The sequence below is a fragment of the Corvus moneduloides genome, chromosome 8 (genome assembly GCF_009650955.1).
Source record: "Corvus moneduloides isolate bCorMon1 chromosome 8, bCorMon1.pri, whole genome shotgun sequence".
NCBI classification, from domain to species: domain Eukaryota; kingdom Metazoa; phylum Chordata; class Aves; order Passeriformes; family Corvidae; genus Corvus; species Corvus moneduloides.
In genome coordinates, this window is record NC_045483.1 from 4,154,565 (window position 1) to 4,172,500 (window position 17,936).

Here is a 17,936-nt window from a genome sequence, read left to right on the forward strand (position 1 = left end):
TGGTATTTCTACCCAACACATGGACACAGCTGTAGCCCTGACCACCTAAACATTCATTTTCTCCACTGTGCTTGGTTGTCTCACTGTTTTCTACAGTTTGTTTCCAGTGTTTACATAAAACACCAACTCACCACAAGGAATCCTCCTCTGGTTTTTAAGCCAAAACAGAACCAGGAAGTCAAATCCATTCCCTCATACACATCCTGGGCTAACTTTGTCCACAGAAACATGCAGATCTCAGTGCTATAACAGGTTTTCCCCCAGTACTTAGCACTGAAAAGTTGTACAGGTGGCATCATTTCCAAGTTATGTTTAGTTTGTCAACCAAAGTATTTGGAATTCCCCTAATTCTCAGTTTGTTTTCCCTTATGTTCTCTAGCTCTCATTTCACTTTGTTCCCCACAGCCCTACACCTGTAACTCCCCACTCTATCCTCTCTCCATTTCATATATTCCTTTCTCCACATCATCACTAAACCACCTTCTCCTTAGTCCCAGCCCAATTCTGCCTTCACACTTTTTTTTTATTTAGACACATCCTCACTCCTTTTCTCCACAAGCTTTTTATTGCTTTGCTGGTCACTCTGACAGAAACCTCTAGCTCCCATGATTGGGCTCCCGTTGGCTTTCTTTAGCAAAGCAGTCCTTTAAAAATAATAAAACACCTGAACACCAAGGTGTGACAACTTCCTAAGCTGGCATTAAGAATTCCACCTCTGCCCAACATCAGCCATGTAACCCTCACTGCAAAAAAGCCAATTAAAACTGCAAGGAATAGGGGTGGGGCACAACTACCAGAACAGAGAGGCTGGATGACCCTCTGGTGAGGGCAATATTCATATTTAACTCAGGAAGACATCTTTATTTTTTCCTATCCAAACCAGTTTCTATTACCAAAGAATCCACATCTAGCTCATGACAAACTACAAAGTATTCCACATACAACTCATTTACCACTTCTACCTGGTAACAGCTCAAGTTTGTCAGATTTCTGCACACACAGAGCTGTTTCCTCTCCATCACCACCTTCTCTGGAATGATCTGGTACCATTCCCGTTGTCAGCAAGTTTGTTTTCCTACAGGTAATAAAGTGCTCCCACTGGCTACACAGGCACTGATAGAAGAGAAGTTGGAAGTAAAGCATGAACCCAACCTCCAATCCAAAATATCCACACCTCAATCACCTTCCTCAAGCCTCAGCTTTTCTGTCCCTCCTTACTACTCACTACAAAATAAATATTTAAGTAGTAACACCTGATACAAGTGACCAGGAGAGCAGTCTGAGTCTGCTCTGCAAACAGTTGAGTGAGACAGTTTTTAGTGGTAATACTCAACAGAAAGCACTTCTTTTTATTTCCCAGTTCATCTCATTGGAAAAAGATAAAAGGTTCAGAAATTTTTCCATCAGGAAGATCTAGAACTCAAGAAATTCTGTAATTTAAGGGTTTGGTCTCAACATTTGTTTCACAATCAGCAAAGGCTGCTACACAAAGTATTTGTTTTCAAAAACCTATAGATATTTATTGAACAAATAAGAAAGCAGTAAAAGTTTTCATAATCAGATACTACAAAATGTTTAAGTTTTTTAAAAGGTTATCTACAGGACTGAACTAATTCAGCTACAGACAGCAGGTAAAGAAAACAGTTTCATTAACATCATAAGCAGGCAAGGAATGACAGATTTAGACAAACTACAATAAAGAAACAAACATTTCTCAATTAAAAAAAACGTGAGTACAAAGATTGTTCTTCTCACTTCAGCTGTTTTAGTGGAGCCTTCTTAGGAGCAGGTGAGCATCTCTTGTAGAGAAGGAGTATCACCAGTAGTCTAAGTAGACCTGCAAAAAATAAACTCTATTTTAGGAAGAATATTTGGAGGAATCATAAGCAGGTAGAACATTCAACATCCTAGGAAAGCAGAAACTTGCAGAAAGCCAGCTTTCACTTGTAGCAAGATACAGGATATAATAGTTTAATGATGAAAAAAGTGATCTTAATATAATATGGCACCACCTTGATGCATTGTGCAGAAACACTGTGACTCAAATTAATATGCAAAAAAATCACTATGAAACTACCATCAATCTTCTGTCCTAAGTAACTTATTTTTAGAATAAACCAGAGATGACTCACACTACTGAACCACTAAAATATACCCATCATTCTTAGTGCCCTAAGGTTGGCACAAGCAACTTGTAAATGTCAGAAAAGCATATAAACCTTGTTAATGTTTTCAGAAATTCATTTAAAGATAGAAACAGGTCCAAAAAGATGCCTGTCTAAATGCATTGCAATTACGTTACAATTATTTTCCAAATACACAGATATGCTCTGTCTTTTCTCAGCTCATTACTGACTCAAACAATTTGCCCTTCTGGGATCAATTGTTTGCTAATAAATAATTGTTTACAGTCACAAAATGATATTAAGGAGTATTCTTATTAGTTTTCCTTCTACAGGCTAATAAGATTCAAAACTAGCTGATTCCCAAGAGTCTAACCTTAACCTTGCTGTGCTTAACAGCCCAGGAAATGATGAACCATCTGTTTCAGAAAATAATGGAGGGCCAAGAGGAAATATTGTTTAATTGTAGATTAACCTCCTTGTACAGCAGAATGAAGCATCTACAGAATTAGCAACTCTAACTAGCAATGAACAGGAAAAAACCCTGGAAGGAACTCTCACTATTAGAAAACCAACAGCAGCCAAGTATTCTCTTATCAACTTTGAAAAACACAACAAAACAAAACAACTCAAATGTAAGTACAGCCTGATTTTTAAAAAATTTTGAGTTATCGTATTTGGATTTTTTCCACTTGAGGAAATCAAGGAAAAAAATACTAAAATAGTTCTGGCTTTATTTTTCTAGGAGTATCAAAATTATTTTAAAACAAGTATCTCCAAGTGAGAGATGTGAAAGTTATACAATAATAAATATCTCATCTTCATAGGTATAAAACAGCTGCTTCAAAGCCACAGACAAGTCACTTAAGGGAGTGGAGGGAAAGGTCTTGAGGTTTTAAACTCAAGAAATTTGATCATTTATGAATGTGTTTTCATAGCCACTTTAAATAATGGAAACAACCTGATAAGGTGTAAGACAGATTGAGTAGTAGAAGAGAAAAAACCTAGCAGTGATAAAGCACTGGAATTTGAAAATAAAGCCAACTGCTCCTGTGCTAGCATCATTAAGAGCAGCACAAATCTGCACTGGGATGGCAATTTTTCTGTGTAACATTCATGCCAAAGCGAGTTGAAACAGGAATTTTTACCTCCATCAATCAGTTTGCCTCGTTTTGACAGCAACAATGACAGAAAAGTGTGTTATCAAAGGGCTGCAGCAAACTCCCAACATCCAGGAACTGAGAGAGCTTTTCCTTGATTTTATACAACCTTCCTAGAACAGCACCTAAATTCACTGCTCACTCTGACAGCTGGGTGCATACTCAGGGTGACAGACTGCATCCATTCCAAGTTTTAAATATCCAAACACGGTAACATTTACTCCAATAAATTATTCTTGAATTCTTCACTCAATTCCTGAAGCAATGAGCTCGCAATAACTCTACAGCTTCATATAATAGCACCTATTGAAAGAGGGTAAGAGTTTGACATTCTTCTCCCACTGAACAACCAGGCACAATTTTATCCATCAGCCGTCTATCAACCTACGGATATTGAAAGCTTGGGCGAAGGAGATAACATCAAACCCAGCCCTACTGTCAAGCTGCACTATCTCCTGCCATCAATAATGCTATTCATGAATTTAGGAAAATTAATAAATCTTGGGGTGGATGCTCAGAGAGCCACAACTGCAGGTGAAGCAGACACTCACTTGGGCTTTGTTTCTGCATCTGTCACTTGGCGGATGTAGATGCCATCCTCGGGGTGCTCGATGTCATCCATTTCGTACATGTAGGAGGAAGCTATGGCCAGGGTGGTTCCATCATTGCTGAAGGCCAGGGAGGCAATGCTGGTGGGATACCGATGGAACTGGCACAGCCGCTTCTTGTTAAAGGGATCCCAGATATTCACAAAGCCATCGGAGCCGCCTGGAAATCAGTGTTTCAAAAAAAAAACCCGTTTGTAAGTCGTAATTGAGGAAAAAAATAAAATTGAGGAGATGCAGCACAGGAAAAAAAAGAAAACTACTCATAATTACTTTGTCAGGAAAAACACAGAGTTGATTCATTCAGTAAAGAGCACAATGAGCATTTCCCAAAATCCCTGTTAAAGCAGTTAACTGGAGAAAAGACTGCAGTACAATTTTATCTCATAGCCCTCTACATTCTAAGAAAGTAGTAAGGCAGAAAAAAACTTTCTAAGAGAGATTCTCATTGCACCATCGTTTTAAGCTGACAGTGAGATTGTGATTACATCTGCAGGTCCAAACACAAGCTTGTGTTTGGGGCAAAAAATATTAAGAACTCTCACTACATCAAATAATTTTAAAACCCTGTTTGTGGCATGAAGTATGATTTAAATGCTTAGGAAGTCAGGACATATGAAGTAAAGGCTGATCTGTTCACATCAAAACTAAAGGAATTGATGTGTTACAAAGAATTGAGTATTTACCTGTAGCAAATGTGTTGTGGACATTATGGAAAGAAATGGCATTAACTGGATAAATCTGCTCAATATTATTCTCCTTCAAACGGTGACATTTGAATGCGTATTTCTTCTTCTGGATTTCTGGGCTTGGATCCAAATATTCCACAGCTACACGACCTTCAATAGAACTTAAAACATAACCCTAACAAGAGAGAAAAAAAAAAATTGGAGCTACATGTTTTAGAAGTTTACAACTGGAGAAAAGACTACAATACAATTTTAGTTCATTGCCTTCTAAATTCTAAGAAAGTGGTAAGGAATAAAAAAGCTTTCTAAGAGAGATTCCCATTGCATCGTAGTTTTAAGCTGACAATGAGACTTGTAATTGCCTCTGCAGGTCCAACACAAGCTTGTGCTTAGGGGAAAAAAGGTTAAAAGATAAGACCTCCTTGTATTCGCTCACCTAACCCCCCAGGGCCTAAATATCTGAAATATGAGAGATACTCACAGGACTATTTAGTTTCAGAATTACATTACATTAAAATTAGTTCAGAGCTTTAAAGTAACAACTAAACACTCAAGCTGAAGTAGTATTTTTAGTGAAACTTGATTACAAGTTGTGTTATCCAGTTAATTACAGTCCTGACTTGGGAGCAACCTGAGATGCTTTTATTATCACTTCTGAGTTAAGTCCATAATAGATCTTTTCAGAAATAGGATTGCCATGATATCTAGCTGTAACAAGGCTCTTTAAAATCCATCATACAATACAATCTGGAAGATCAGCTTGTTTTACTATAACTAGAACTGAAAATGGACAAAGCATTCATGCCAGTTCAAGAACAAGTAACTAGGTCTTGCAATTCCTGTACTATCACTCTGTATACGGGAAAATTCCCTTACAAATTAGTTTGGCAGAGAAAGCCAATCTTGTTGCTATCCTTGAAAAAGAAATACCACAGACACACCACATTAACTTGCACAGAACAGCTGCAGGAGCACCTGAATTGTACAATTCTCCCGGCATAATGGATCAGGGGTTCTGCAGCGCACACCACAGACTCAGAGGGAAAAAAAGAAAAATATATAAATGACATTCACATAGTTTTGAACCTGCCCCTGTTCACAGACTGTTCAAGAACCAGGGCTACAATGCATAAAAACTGCTGAGAAACCACCAATTCTGGCTTTCTCTCTTCTACTGCGACTGGGGAGGGGAAGGATGCTTTTTAATTACATGTCAGCATTGTGACTCATTAAACAGGTTATTTCTAAAAAGGAGACAAATCTGGAGGAACAAAATGACAACATAATATGATGGTAAGTCACTGGCAAACATTGCTACACTGCACTAAAAAGAATTAACATGCCACAGGAAGCCTCCCCCCTTCAAAACAAACCCCTACTGAAAAATAAAGTTGAAAATAAACCACCATTTTCCTGAAGAATATTCAGCAGAAATGTGATTGCTGCCATGGCTCCCATACCTGTTTGTTGGGGAACGCTCTGATGCAGCGGGTCTGGTATTTCAGGCTCGATTCTCTTCGCTGCTGAACATATCCCATGTTCCTCAAATCCCACACCAGCACTCTCCGACCTGCTGTCCCCACAATCAGTCTGTCCCCAGACACAGAGAGGGTGTAGACCTTCCAAAAAAATATTTACAGTATTTAAGACTGGTTAGCCTGAAAACCCCCTGCTCTTTGTACAGAATAAGCTGTCAGCAATGAGCACTAACACAACTGGTGACACCCCGCCATGGAATCCACAGCAACAGAATTCCCTTCAGCTTTAATTTAGAACCCAAATTTGGGATGAGCAGCAGGAGTGTGCAGCTGGTTAGTGAGAACACCCTGATGTAGCATTCAAAAGTTCAAGAATTATTCCAAGCATTAAATTTACCAAATTTAATGGCAAAAGAAAAACCTACACAAAGGAACAGGAGGGGAAGTGATGGATACTGGAATTAATCTTTGCTTGGTATGCACAGTTTGCATTCCCACTGCTAGTTCATGATCCTGCAGTTTAGTCCTACAAAACCACATCACACATATTCTTCTGTTTTTCTTCACCTGGTAACCAAGTATTTTTCTTCATAAACTGAATACTTTGAGTTGAGCTTCATGTTAATAAAACAAAATAAATTGCCAAGAAATCATTAAAAAAAAACACATTACTTTGTATACCTTAATAAAACTAAGTGAAATTGAAGAAAGCAATATGCTTGACATATTATAAAAAAGATAATGGCTTGGAACTTCAACTCTACTCCAAAACTTGGCTCAGAGGTTCTAATTTTGACTTATCAAATTTCGCAGGAAAATATTTAGTGCATGACTTGTTGTTTCCAACTATTGCTTGGGATGCAGTTCATATGGTAATATGCTAATAAGAAAAAAAAAAGGAAAAAGGCTTAGTCATAAAAAACTGCTATGGAATGAATCCCAAGTTGTTGATACATAAGCAGATGGAATCCAGCTACCTACAGCTGTCACTGAGCTGCTAACAAGAGCAAACTATGAGAATGAGCTTTTTCCAAGTGACCTAATGCAGCCAAATACATAGGAAACAGATCTTGGGTATTCCTCAGATTGTGAATTTAAAGTGTAAGAGATCTGGTATCCTGTCAGAAGGAATCAATTTAATTTTGGCAAGTGCTTGTACGATTTCACTCATTTGGTTTCACTTTCTGCCTCTCTGACGAAGCCCAACAAAGCTGCCTGGTTCTGGTAAGACTGCACTGAAATATCACACACAGCAACTTTTCATTTGCTGCAAATACATTTTCAAAAAGTTAACTTCTTATAGAAAAACTAAGCAGACAGGTGTGTATGCATATATAGAGATAAAAAAACCTCCTTTAACCAATCCTCATCCATGGAGCATGCATTCTTCTCTAAATGTGATTATTGAACTTTCCTCTAAAGATTGAGATCTTAAGATGGGGAAAGTCTTAAATGTTCACACAGGAGTTGCCCAAAAGTTCTGATGATCCCAATTACGCCTAAAAAGTGTAAGAAAACTTTGAGTCAATATAGTAGTTACACATTTTAACTACAGTTCTTCGTTATTGATGTAAATTTCGTTATTGATGTAAAAATTGGTCCAGAAATATTAATAAACACTATATAAAATGTGTTTGTATACATACAGGGAAACAAAGGCATAAAGAACATTAAATATCCTAAATCTTCTTTACAAACTGATGTCACACCTGTACAGTGAGTGTTCTTTCTCCACCACACAGCCATAAATCAAATGAAACCGTTGTCATGCAGTGGAGTAGGTGTACACATTCATCAAAGGCAGCATTAAAAAAATGACATAATGAACCTTGCTGAACCAATAAGCAGCTTGATTCACTGTGGCTGTCCATTATATGATATTCTGTCAGCAATTTATCACAGTTCTTTACATGCTACATACATCTATAAATCAAAACTAGAAATAATGCAATTACTTTATTCTGCACAAAGGTCTCGCCAGAAGTAGATCCAGCTCTGCTGGAACAAAAGTAAGAGCTATTTAGGGCCAAAGGGAAGGTAATGATGGCTCATAATTAGGACTTGACAATAGGATGTCACAGTGCTAAATGAAATTTTAAAAAGGTACAGGCAGGAAAATATTCATATGTAAAATTATCCAGCAAGCCAGCCTGTGTTTAGGAGTCTCTGAAAAAAAAATGGAATTCCTGTTAATTTTTTCAATGACACCACTGTAAGCAGCACGAGAAGTTAACACATCATTTGGCCACTAGAAAAAGCTGAAGACATCCCATTTTATCTTCCTTCTCTGAGTCTCCCATTAGCACAGATTTCAGTATTAGTAAAATATCCAAATTTACTAGACATTAATAAAAGACAGGTAAATCACAATACAAGCAATTCTGTTCAATTTTTTGAACAGAAGTAAAAAACCAACTTATTATTTCAGGCAACATAAATGACCTCCTATAGAGATACATCTCTGTGCACATTTCAAAACAATCAGATCTTAGGACTGCCAAGGTCTGATACATCTAAAACCTTAACATTTATGGACATTTAACTGTGCATATTACAATTAAGCCAAGATGTTTGGTTTTCCTACAAATTTATTTTCAATTCTAAGAATTTGGTCCAGCACAAGCACCAAGAATTAAGGTACATTGAGAAAAGCTCAAAGCCTTCACCTAGAAACAGCAATATATTCTCAATACCAATCTTTTAAAATGCTACACTTTCACCCAGTTTAAAAACCATTAAACATAACTTCACAAATTCACTCAAGGCAATGCCCTATGTGATTTTTCAGTCCCAGGGTGCATTATTTACCACCTGGAATGCAGCATGCAGCACATACCTTTTCAGGCTGGGAGAAGGTTCCTGCATTACAGGGAGTTCTGGGATCCCAGAGTTTCACTGTCTGATCCCAGCTGCCAGTCACCATGACATTCACTTCTGGGCAATACTCCACACACCTGATAGGAGCATCATGGGCACCAACAAGGTTTTCTGTAAAAAACCACAATATACTGCAACTTTACTGACCCTACAAACAGTCAGAATGCAGGAAATAAAGAATAAAAAAAGAACACTACTGCAGTACAGGCATTTTCTGACATCTTAAAGGTGCATTTCTATGCCAGAAGTCCTTGTAATTGACAGTTCAGCATTCAGAAGCATCAATTTTGCAAAGATCAGGATTGTTAAATTTAAACTTATGTCCCTTGAGCTTAGCATTTAAGAATTTTAGGCAATCACTGAGAGATCTTTACAGGTATAAAGTATGTTCAGCATCAACTGGTATCACACTGACAAACACACTTAAGACAGAAAGCAACTTAAGCTTGTGTATATTAATAATATGATAAGAGAAAGCAATTAGTATTACCTCTTAATAAAAATATTAAACACTTGTAGAAAGTCAGCTATGGCAGAATTATTTGAGGTTTTTGGTACCATTACTGCACATACCCATTTGCCAAGCCCTGGCTATTGGCTGGTGCTGGTGACTGGCTGAAATTTGCTTTTCTCTTTAGCACTCTAGAAACAAACAAAAAAGTGAACCAAACCAGTTCCATATTTTGCACCAAAGAGGCACTGGAACTGCTACTTTCAAGCAGTGTTTTCTTAGAAAAAAATCTGTAGTACAAGGCCATGTTTGACAAAAGCAAAAGCTTTCTATATCGTCTGCCATGAAAGATCATTCTAAATACATCCAAAACACAAACCTCTGAAAAAAAACATGCTCAGTTTTAGTACAACTTGGCTAATTCCCCCTAACTGAGCCACTGCAGCCTATGGCAGAGCAGGATTATCATCAGAAAATCAATTCAAGGCATCCTACAAGCAGCTACCAAACTGTCTGGCAAGGTGCCAAATTCTTCCAGGTTTTTTTTTTTAGGCGGTCCTTATTAAGGCCACTGGTTATTTTGCCAGATACTTAAATATCCTCCATCTAAGGAACCTGAAGCATATTCTGCCCAAGTACATAAATCTGAAGCTTAGGCCAGTTGCTGACAGCATTTAGAATTCAATCTGCTCACCTTGGTCCGTGTTTAAGTCGTGCATTTTCAGCTGCTGATCCAGCCCTCCACTCCAGGCATGGGTAGGATCCTATAAAGCATAAAATTTACCTTATTATGTTTCCATGGCTGCTCTGAATTCGATTTCTTAAAGTCATAACAAAGGACTTGCTTCCAAGAGTTTTGGGAAGATGGGAATTAAGACACAAATGTTAAGGTCTGACCCAGATTTAAACAGATGGAAGCTTTGCAAAATGTTTAAGTGCTTTGAGCGATATGAATTTCTTTAGTTTAAAAGTAAAACTAAAGTAAATTTTAAAAAGGCAATTAGAGGCTATACCAAATCATTTCCTTTTCTTCATATTTTAAATGACTGACAACCTAAGTTCCATCTAAGTGCAGTGTAATCCTAAAACTCATTTACAAGGGAGACATCATTTGAGAGCCTGAGTGTTGATCCACAGCACAGCATCACCCACGTGACAAAATATTCAGTGAAAAAAAGCATAGGTAGGCCCCCCTCTTTAATTTCAGGGACTGACAATTTCTCATACCTTGGGCACTCTACACTTGTAAAATAATAATTAAAAAAACCCCCACACACTTACATAAAAAGCACAGTCCAGGACGGCTCCTGAATGCTGATATTTGAGTCTCATGGTGTTGGCAGGAACATCATAGAGCCGAACAGTCGTGTCCCAGGATGAAACAAGCAGAAACTGAGATGTGTTTGGACTAAACTTTACTGATGAAATCCCATCATCTGGAGTTTGGTTGAGTTTGAACTCGTTTGATCCTGTCATCTGCAGACAATAAGGCACAGATGCAATTTTAGTGACTACAAGAACACAGGCCTAGAAAGGGAACAAGACGGAGCCCTCTGAAAGGCAGCCCAAAGCAGACCTGAAAACTTTACTGACTTTTACACAGAACAGGTTCAGAACACCCAAATTTCTCACAAACTCTAAAATTCAAGATGCCAATCCCTGTCCAAAACCTCAACAAATGCCCTTCTCTACAGAGAGCTTTTAAGTAACAAATGCAACATGAACAAACAGCACAAAATATTATGATCATTATTATAATCTCTAAGCTTAGATATTGTTATTTACAAATGTATTTCCCTCACTCTGCTGAGTGTGTGGCTGTGTTTTTTGAACTAAATATTTATGAGTTATGTGAACATCAAGAACTTGCTCTAAAAAACACAAAGCAGAACAGAATTGGATTTGAAAACTCAAAAAAGTGCTGATTTGCTCCTGGACTGGTATGACCCTCATATACTTCCAAGAATTGCAACAGGATCATCTTTTATGTAGTTCTGGTCACTGTGCAACTTTCAGACCTTGAGACTTTCATAAGTGCTATGAAATATTTGCTACAAAAAGCTTTAAGAATTTTTTCCCCCTCTCCTCGAATGCAAAGGGCAGGTAAAGAAAGGAAAGTTATGTTTTGTGGGGTGCTGAAATGTGGAGTGACCATGGAATTGGGATGTGACCAGGAAAAAATATCAACAATTCAATGAAAGATCAATGACTCCAAAGACAAATACAGCTCTCCCATTCCAGGACTAGCTTGTTGAAAAATTCCAAGGACAGCAGAAGCTATGAACTGCAAATTTCAGCTGGAAAACAGTTTAGACCATACAAACACTCTAAAAGAAGAAGCTGTTGGTTACACATCCAGCAACAAAACAACCACAGCCTCTTTTCAAGGCTTCTCAAGGCCTCAACAGCACATTTGCCTTCTGCTAAAGGGGCAGAGCAGTGAATCAGCGCAGATTTTTTGTACTTTTCACCCCTGAATTTGTATGTACAACTGCAGAGGTGAGATTGCACCTCTGAGGATAAATCAGGAGACAAGGAGCAGGTGAACCAATGGCAAGGTGCAAATTTAGGCACAATGATTCCGGTTCAGTGCTTGTCAGTAACTAAATAATCATCAAGGTGTGTAATAAAATGAGGAACACACATTCCTACACTGGAGAGATTTCCTGAGTGGGAGCTTTGCTCTGTAAGACATCCTTCAAGTAACACAAAAAACCACTCGCTGAGTCAACATAAAGTGCTATTTCTGCTATTTAAACATGAAGTGAGGGAGGGGAAAACACTTTTAATAACAGAAAAGCTTCTTTTTAGCTCTGCTTTGAGAATACTTGGAAAAAGAGAGGCTTGAGGTTTTGCCACGCATCTTTCCATGGGAACACTACTTGGAATTCAGCAGCACCTGCTGAGGACATCTCAGGTGGAGGTCCACGGACAAAAAATCTACAGGAATTCAGAGCAACTGGGAAAATTAGACTGGACAAGCTTATTGCCTTGTCTACCTAGGCCAGAAAACTCAAACAACAAAACACGAGGATGTGAGGTACAAGTTATTGTATTAATTGAGGCCTGATACAAATTATTAACCAGCCAAAGAGCAACTCCAGGCAGCAAAACTACTTACACCAGAAACCTGGAAGGATGTCCCAAAGGTATTTTTAATCCAGGACAAAGTGCATAGCATTAGAATTTAAGTATATCCTGCCTCTTACACATGGTAAAAAAAATAAAGCAGACCAAGAGCTCCACAATGTCACAAAAACAGCTGCTCCACAACCAGGATTGCCAAACCACAGTGTCGTGCCCACCTCAAACAAGAAAGTCCTGGTAAAATGTTGAGGCACCACAAGAAAAAACTTCTAAACATTACAGAGAAAGCACACGCTGCTGAAATGGCGATTCTGACTTAACTACGAGGTTTAGTTTTGAAAAAAAAAAAAAAAAAACATTTTTAGTGAACAAGCAAGAAATCTGTGCTTTTATAGCTCCTCTTGGCAGAGGTGTCACTCAGCTGGACGGAGTTGCTGGAACAAAGAACGCTCCGGTGAGAGCCTCGGGACTGCCAGCCCGCGCTTTTACACAGAAAACACGAAACTCAAAGTACCGTTTTCATGCTGAACGAGCTCCTCCCGCTGCTCCACGGACCGCCAAGGAAAAGCTTTCGGACTTAGGCAGCCCCGAGGCTTCGGTCGCTCCCCGAGCCGGGTCCCGGTGAAGAGAGGCGTGAGAGGGATGCGTGAGACGCTGCGGGAGGGAAGAGAGTGAAAGAAGGGCCTGCGAACCTGGGGGGGACACAGGACCGCACCGGGCAACGAACACGCGGCCAGGATGGACAAGTTAGGATGCCCCCAGGGTCCCAATCCCGATCCCCAAATCCCCAGTCCCGGACCCTCAACCCTGGATCCCCAGTCCCGGATCCTGGTCCCGGCGCCGGCCTCACCTCAGCCTCCGCCACCGCCCGCGCGCGCGCACTGCCGCCCCCACCCGCGATTGGCCGGTTCGAACGCGCGTGGCACTGCGTCCCCGGCGTGCGCCGCGCGCCCGCCGCCGCGGGGCGTGCCGGGAGTTGTAGTTCGCCTCTCCCGGGGCAGTGGCGGCTTGTGGGGTCGGACTTTTCTCCCCGTCCTGTCCCGGCTGATAAGGAAGGGTCCCGGCAGATGCCCCCGAGGGAACCGCACGGGCTGGTGCCGCAGGGAAAGAGAAGCTGCTGCTGTGTTTTAGCAGTGTTAACGGGATAGCCCGAAATACGAGTTATTTCCCCTAAAAAACGGAGTCCGAAAGGCGGAGCGACGGAGCGGGGCTGAGTCCCCCCACCCCGGCTGTCGGTACCCCGGGACAAGGGGTCTGTGGCTCAAACACCGGCTGTGGACCGCAGGGAGAGCGTTCTCCTTCCCCGCACTGAAAAACGCCTTATTTATCCCTTCGGATATTTCATTTCTCTGTTTTTCGGGGATTTATTTTTCTCCGTCCTCGTTGCTGTTGCACCCCCCGCGCTCGGTACGGGCTGTACCTCGGAGCCGGTGGCCGCAGCTTAATTGCCACTTGTCGCGGGATTTACTTGTTTTGAGTGACCGATCGAGGCCGTGTCCCGTGGGGAGCCGTCGAGGATGCCCAGTGCGAACCCGGGGCGCAGAGAGCAGGGACCAGTCCCCGGTAGCACCGAGCCCATCACCGCGGCTTCTACCAAAACACTTCGAAAACCAGGAAAAAGGTCCCCGTTTACGAAACTTTTCGGGAAATACCCCTCATCTCCCAGCCGAGAGCAGGGCAGCGAGCCCCCGCACAGGCACAGGCAGACGGTCAGGCCCGGCTGGGATTCCCTGCAGGAAACGAGATAAGGAGCAAAAATGCCAGAAAATAAACCCTCGGCGTTACAAGTCGTTTCGCTCTCCCGTGCATCGATCCCGGGGCCCGCGGGCCCTTCCCGGCCTGGCTGCGGGGCACCCCCGGTGCCGGGATCCCCTTCGGGGACACGCGACCGAGGTGGCAAATTCACAAAAGAGGCTTAAAACGGTTTAATTTTTTTTTTCTTTCTTACTTTCTTTAAAAATATTTACAGATCTGAAATAACGCTTTTTTTAATTAATTTTTTTTTCTTTTCTTTTCAAGTGGCAGGATAGTAGGAGGGGAGAGCGGGGGTGCCCCGGGCGCCCCGGGCTCTCCGTTTGCCCGTCCCTCCCGTCAGTTTCGGTGCTGTGTCCCCGCCGCGGGGGCGGCCCGAGACCCCGCACGGAGCCCCCGCGGCAGCCCCGGCCCCGCTCCCGGTGCGGGTCCCGACGGAGCGGGCGCGGAGCGGGAGGCGCGGGGCTCAGTAGTCGATCTTGTTGTAGAGGTTGTAGAGCGGTAAGGCCGAGAGATTGCTGCCGGGGTAGTAGAGAGGGGCGGGGAAGGCGATGGACCGGGGCACCGGCACTCGGAGGAGGGAATTGTCCCTGAACACCAGCGGCATCCCCACCAGAGTCTGCGCCGAGGCGTGGGCCATGTTGGCTGCCTCCAGCTCGGCCGAGAGCTGCCGTTTCCACTTGTTCCTGCGGTTCTGGAACCAGGTCTTCACCTGGGTCTCGGTGAGCTGCAGGCTGGAGGCCAGGCAGGCCCGCTCCGAGCTGCTCAGGTAGCGCTTCATGTCGAAGGTGGACTCCAGCTGATAGACCTGGCTGCGGCTGAACACCGTGCGCGTCTTCTTCTTGGCGGCGCCGGCCTGCCGGTCCCCGCCGTCGCGCTGCCTGTCCCCGCAGGAAGGCGAGGAGGGTCCCAGCGTCTTCTCCTTCTCGTCCTTACAGTCCTGCTGGGGGGGGGAGAGGAAGGGCCCCCGCTCCCCGCTGCCCGCCGCCGCCGCTCCGCTCCCCTTGGCGCTGCCTGCAACAGAGCGACAGCGCGGGGGTCGCACGGTGGCCGGCACCGGGACCCCCGACGGCCGAGCCCCCCGCCCCGGAGGGAAAAAGCACCGAGGCGAGACCCCGGGCAGGAACCCGCCGCCTCTGCTCTCGGCGGAACACACAACCGACGCCGGGGGAAGGCATCCCCTCCTGGGTATCCCTGTCCCTCCGTCACATGGATGGATGGATGGGTGGATGGATGGATGGATGGATGGATGGATGGAAGGGCAGGTAGGTGTGCGTGCCACAGTGAAAGCAGCTGAGTACCAGGCTTCCTATCCGACACGAGCCGGCAAATTTTACTTTACAGCATCGCATTTCACAGACCGTTTATTCAGAAATAATGCTAAAAAAAAAATAATAAACATCGTTCTTCCCTCTGCCCGAGCGCTGTAAATAATCAGAATCTAAGAAAACGAGCGTTATCCATCGCACTGCATCCCTCGGGGAAATCAACGCCGAGTGGGGTGGAAAAAAAAAAAATAAAGCCACCCCATTTTTCCTGGAGTTCCTTCCTCCCCGCTTCACCCACGGACGGCGCAAATACTCTGTGCCCCGAAAGCAGAGAAGGTGCGACGTGCCCCCGCCTCCCTCTTCCCGGCAGGGGCCGGACCGGGGCCGAGCCCTCCGGGGCCCTTCCCGGCGGGGCCCGTCCGCCCCGTCCCATCCCTCCGGGTACTCACCGAGACAGGTGAAGCTGAGGGGCTGGTGCTTGTGGCACGCCTCGGCGGGGCCCTGAGCGTCGGGGCAGAAGCAGCCGCGGGGCTTCCAGCTCTCCTCCGGCTCCTCGTCCTCCGAGGACAGGGAGAGGGTCCGGGCGCGGGCGGGCCAGGCGGGTGCCCTGTCGCCGGCCTCCCGGGGGGGATCGGCGCTGCCGCTGCCCAGGATGGACTGGATGGTGAAACTGGAGATGGGAGCAGCCGCCGGACAGCACTTACTCGGGTCTTCTTTGTTGCTCATCCTGGGTTCATAAGAAAGCAGAGGAGGGAAGCTCTCGCTTTAGAGGGGCTCGGAGTGCGCGGGAGGGGGGTGCCCCGGCAGCCTGCGGGGAGCCGTCGGGGGGTGTGTTTCGGGGGGCGCTTGGGGCGTGCGGCGGCCGGCTCTCCCCGCGCCGGCCCAGGCGGAATGCATGCTCCTTCCCCCGCGTCCCTATTGATCTGCGGGCGGCGGGCGGCGGGGCTTCATTTGCATGGAGGTGGCCTCCGCCGCGCCAATCACGGCGGCGGCGGACACGGAAAGTTTGGAAACCCGCGGGGTCCGGGAATGGGGAGGCGCGGGAGGGGGTGCACCGGGGCTGGAGGGGGGAACCCCCGCCGGGTGCTCGCCGCCGTCCCCGGAGGCTAGGCTGACCCCGCGGCCCCGGGGGAGGGCTGCTGGCCGCCCGCCATCCCTCCTGCCCTCCACCTCGAGTGGGCAACAGCGACGTGGGCTGAATGGCATATGCCGGCCGGGGGCGGGGGTGTCGGGATAAACACCTCGTGCATATCCGGGGATCTTTACCCTTCTCTTCATTAGAGGAGGGAAAAAACCTGTCACGGTGTGTTGCCTGCTCGGCAGCACTGGGAAACCTTCCAGAATCCGGGATTTGAGCTGCGCGCTGCGGTAACGAATGTCCCACGAAATGCCTCCTGCTTTTTCATCCCAGGCTCTGGAAGCCGTGGGGAGCAGTGAGGGAGGGGAAGTGCCGCTGCATTTCCAAATAAACTTTGTCAGGAGTCAGGGGCTCTTCCCCTCGGGGGTGGGTACAAATCACAGCCATCGCAGCTCTTCCCCCGCCGCTCCTGCCCTCGGAAGGGGAAACCTGCAGGTGGCAGCTGTTGTGTCGCACCTGTCCCAAAGGGAACGTGGGGCCGAGGGCAGGGGCCTCACCGGGGTTCCTCACCTTCCCTGGAGAGGACGGAGCCGCGTTTGGGAGCCCGAGAGACTCCCCAGGCCCGCAGTTTTGGGGCCTGGAGCCCCCTTTCCCCGGAGGTGCCAGGCAGAGACCGAGCCCCGACGGCTGCCTGGAGCCGGGAGCTGGGGCCTCCCTCCGGCGTGGGATCGGTGCCTGCTTCCCGCCCCGGGAAGCTGCAGAAAGGAGCCCCGGTAACGGGGCCCGTGTGGAAGGCACCGGCTCGGTCCCCGAGCTCTGCCCCACGACCCCAGTCCCACGCTTTCCTTGCCCCTGGGCAGACCCTGCCACCCTCTCCGCCTCCATTTCCCCTGTGCCGCCACTCCAAAGGGATAAACCCCTCCCTGGGCGGCCCTCCTTCCCCTGCGGACACTCGTGTCTGTGGGTGGGGGCTGTCCCCGAGCCCGCAGCCGTCCCCGTCCGGGCTGCTGCAGCCCCCGGTACGGCCGGGGAGGCTTCCGCGGAGGGGAGCGAGTGGGAAGCGCTGCTGCAGCTCGGAAATCCTGGTGGGTTTGGTCGCATCCGTGTCCAGGTGCAATATCCTTGGCCTTGGCAGGGGCCGTGGCATCGGGCTTTTAACCCCGGCTTGCCCGAGCGGGGTGGGGAGGGGGTCTCCGCGGGCTCCAGCTGTTGATTCCTCCCCCCACGGTGCGGTCATTCCCTCTCTCCAGAAATATAACCCCCCTCCAAAAAAAAAAAAAAAAAAAAAAAAAAAGAAAAGAAAAAGAAAAATCAAATCGGGGAAAGCAAAGAATGAGATGGAAATATACAAATCAATAGAGACAAATG

At 45.4% G+C, this 17,936-nt stretch overlaps 2 protein-coding genes across 2 annotated transcripts; both read right to left on the bottom strand.

The window, feature by feature from the left end:
- Positions 1 to 1,494: 1,494 nt before the first annotated feature.
- Positions 1,495 to 13,377, bottom strand: BUB3 (BUB3 mitotic checkpoint protein). The gene is made up of 9 exons (XM_032116741.1): positions 13,321 to 13,377; positions 12,985 to 13,124; positions 10,665 to 10,859; positions 10,078 to 10,147; positions 8,892 to 9,043; positions 6,038 to 6,196; positions 4,575 to 4,752; positions 3,835 to 4,051; positions 1,495 to 1,837 (listed from the first exon to the last, which is right to left on the bottom strand). The coding sequence occupies exons 2-9, from the start codon at positions 12,991 to 12,993 to the stop codon at positions 1,828 to 1,830; spliced, it is 990 nt and encodes a 329-aa protein (XP_031972632.1). The 5' UTR covers positions 12,994 to 13,124; positions 13,321 to 13,377; the 3' UTR covers positions 1,495 to 1,827.
- A 122-nt stretch (positions 13,378 to 13,499) lies between these two features.
- HMX2 (H6 family homeobox 2) lies at positions 13,500 to 16,848 on the bottom strand. Its single transcript, XM_032116613.1, has 2 exons — positions 15,940 to 16,848; positions 13,500 to 15,236 (listed from the first exon to the last, which is right to left on the bottom strand). Exons 1-2 carry the CDS (start codon positions 16,214 to 16,216, stop codon positions 14,689 to 14,691), a joined length of 825 nt encoding a protein of 274 aa, XP_031972504.1. The 5' UTR covers positions 16,217 to 16,848; the 3' UTR covers positions 13,500 to 14,688.
- Positions 16,849 to 17,936: the final 1,088 nt, after the last annotated feature.

Excerpts from the sequence above, each read along its gene's own strand:
- BUB3 (XM_032116741.1), bottom strand. Across the intron at positions 6,197-8,891 it reads CCTTCTCCCAGCCTGAAAAG|GTCTACACCCTCTCTGTGTC; the intron begins GTATGTGCTGCA and ends TTTTTTTGGAAG. Across the intron at positions 4,753-6,037 it reads GAGCGTTCCCCAACAAACAG|GGTTATGTTTTAAGTTCTAT; the intron begins GTATGGGAGCCA and ends CTCTCTTGTTAG.
- HMX2 (XM_032116613.1), bottom strand. The coding sequence starts at position 16,216 with ATGAGCAACAAAGAAGACCCGAGTAAGTGCTGTCCGGCGGCTGCTCCC. Across the intron at positions 15,237-15,939 it reads CCTCAGCTTCACCTGTCTCG|GCAGCGCCAAGGGGAGCGGA; the intron begins GTGAGTACCCGG and ends GCTCTGTTGCAG.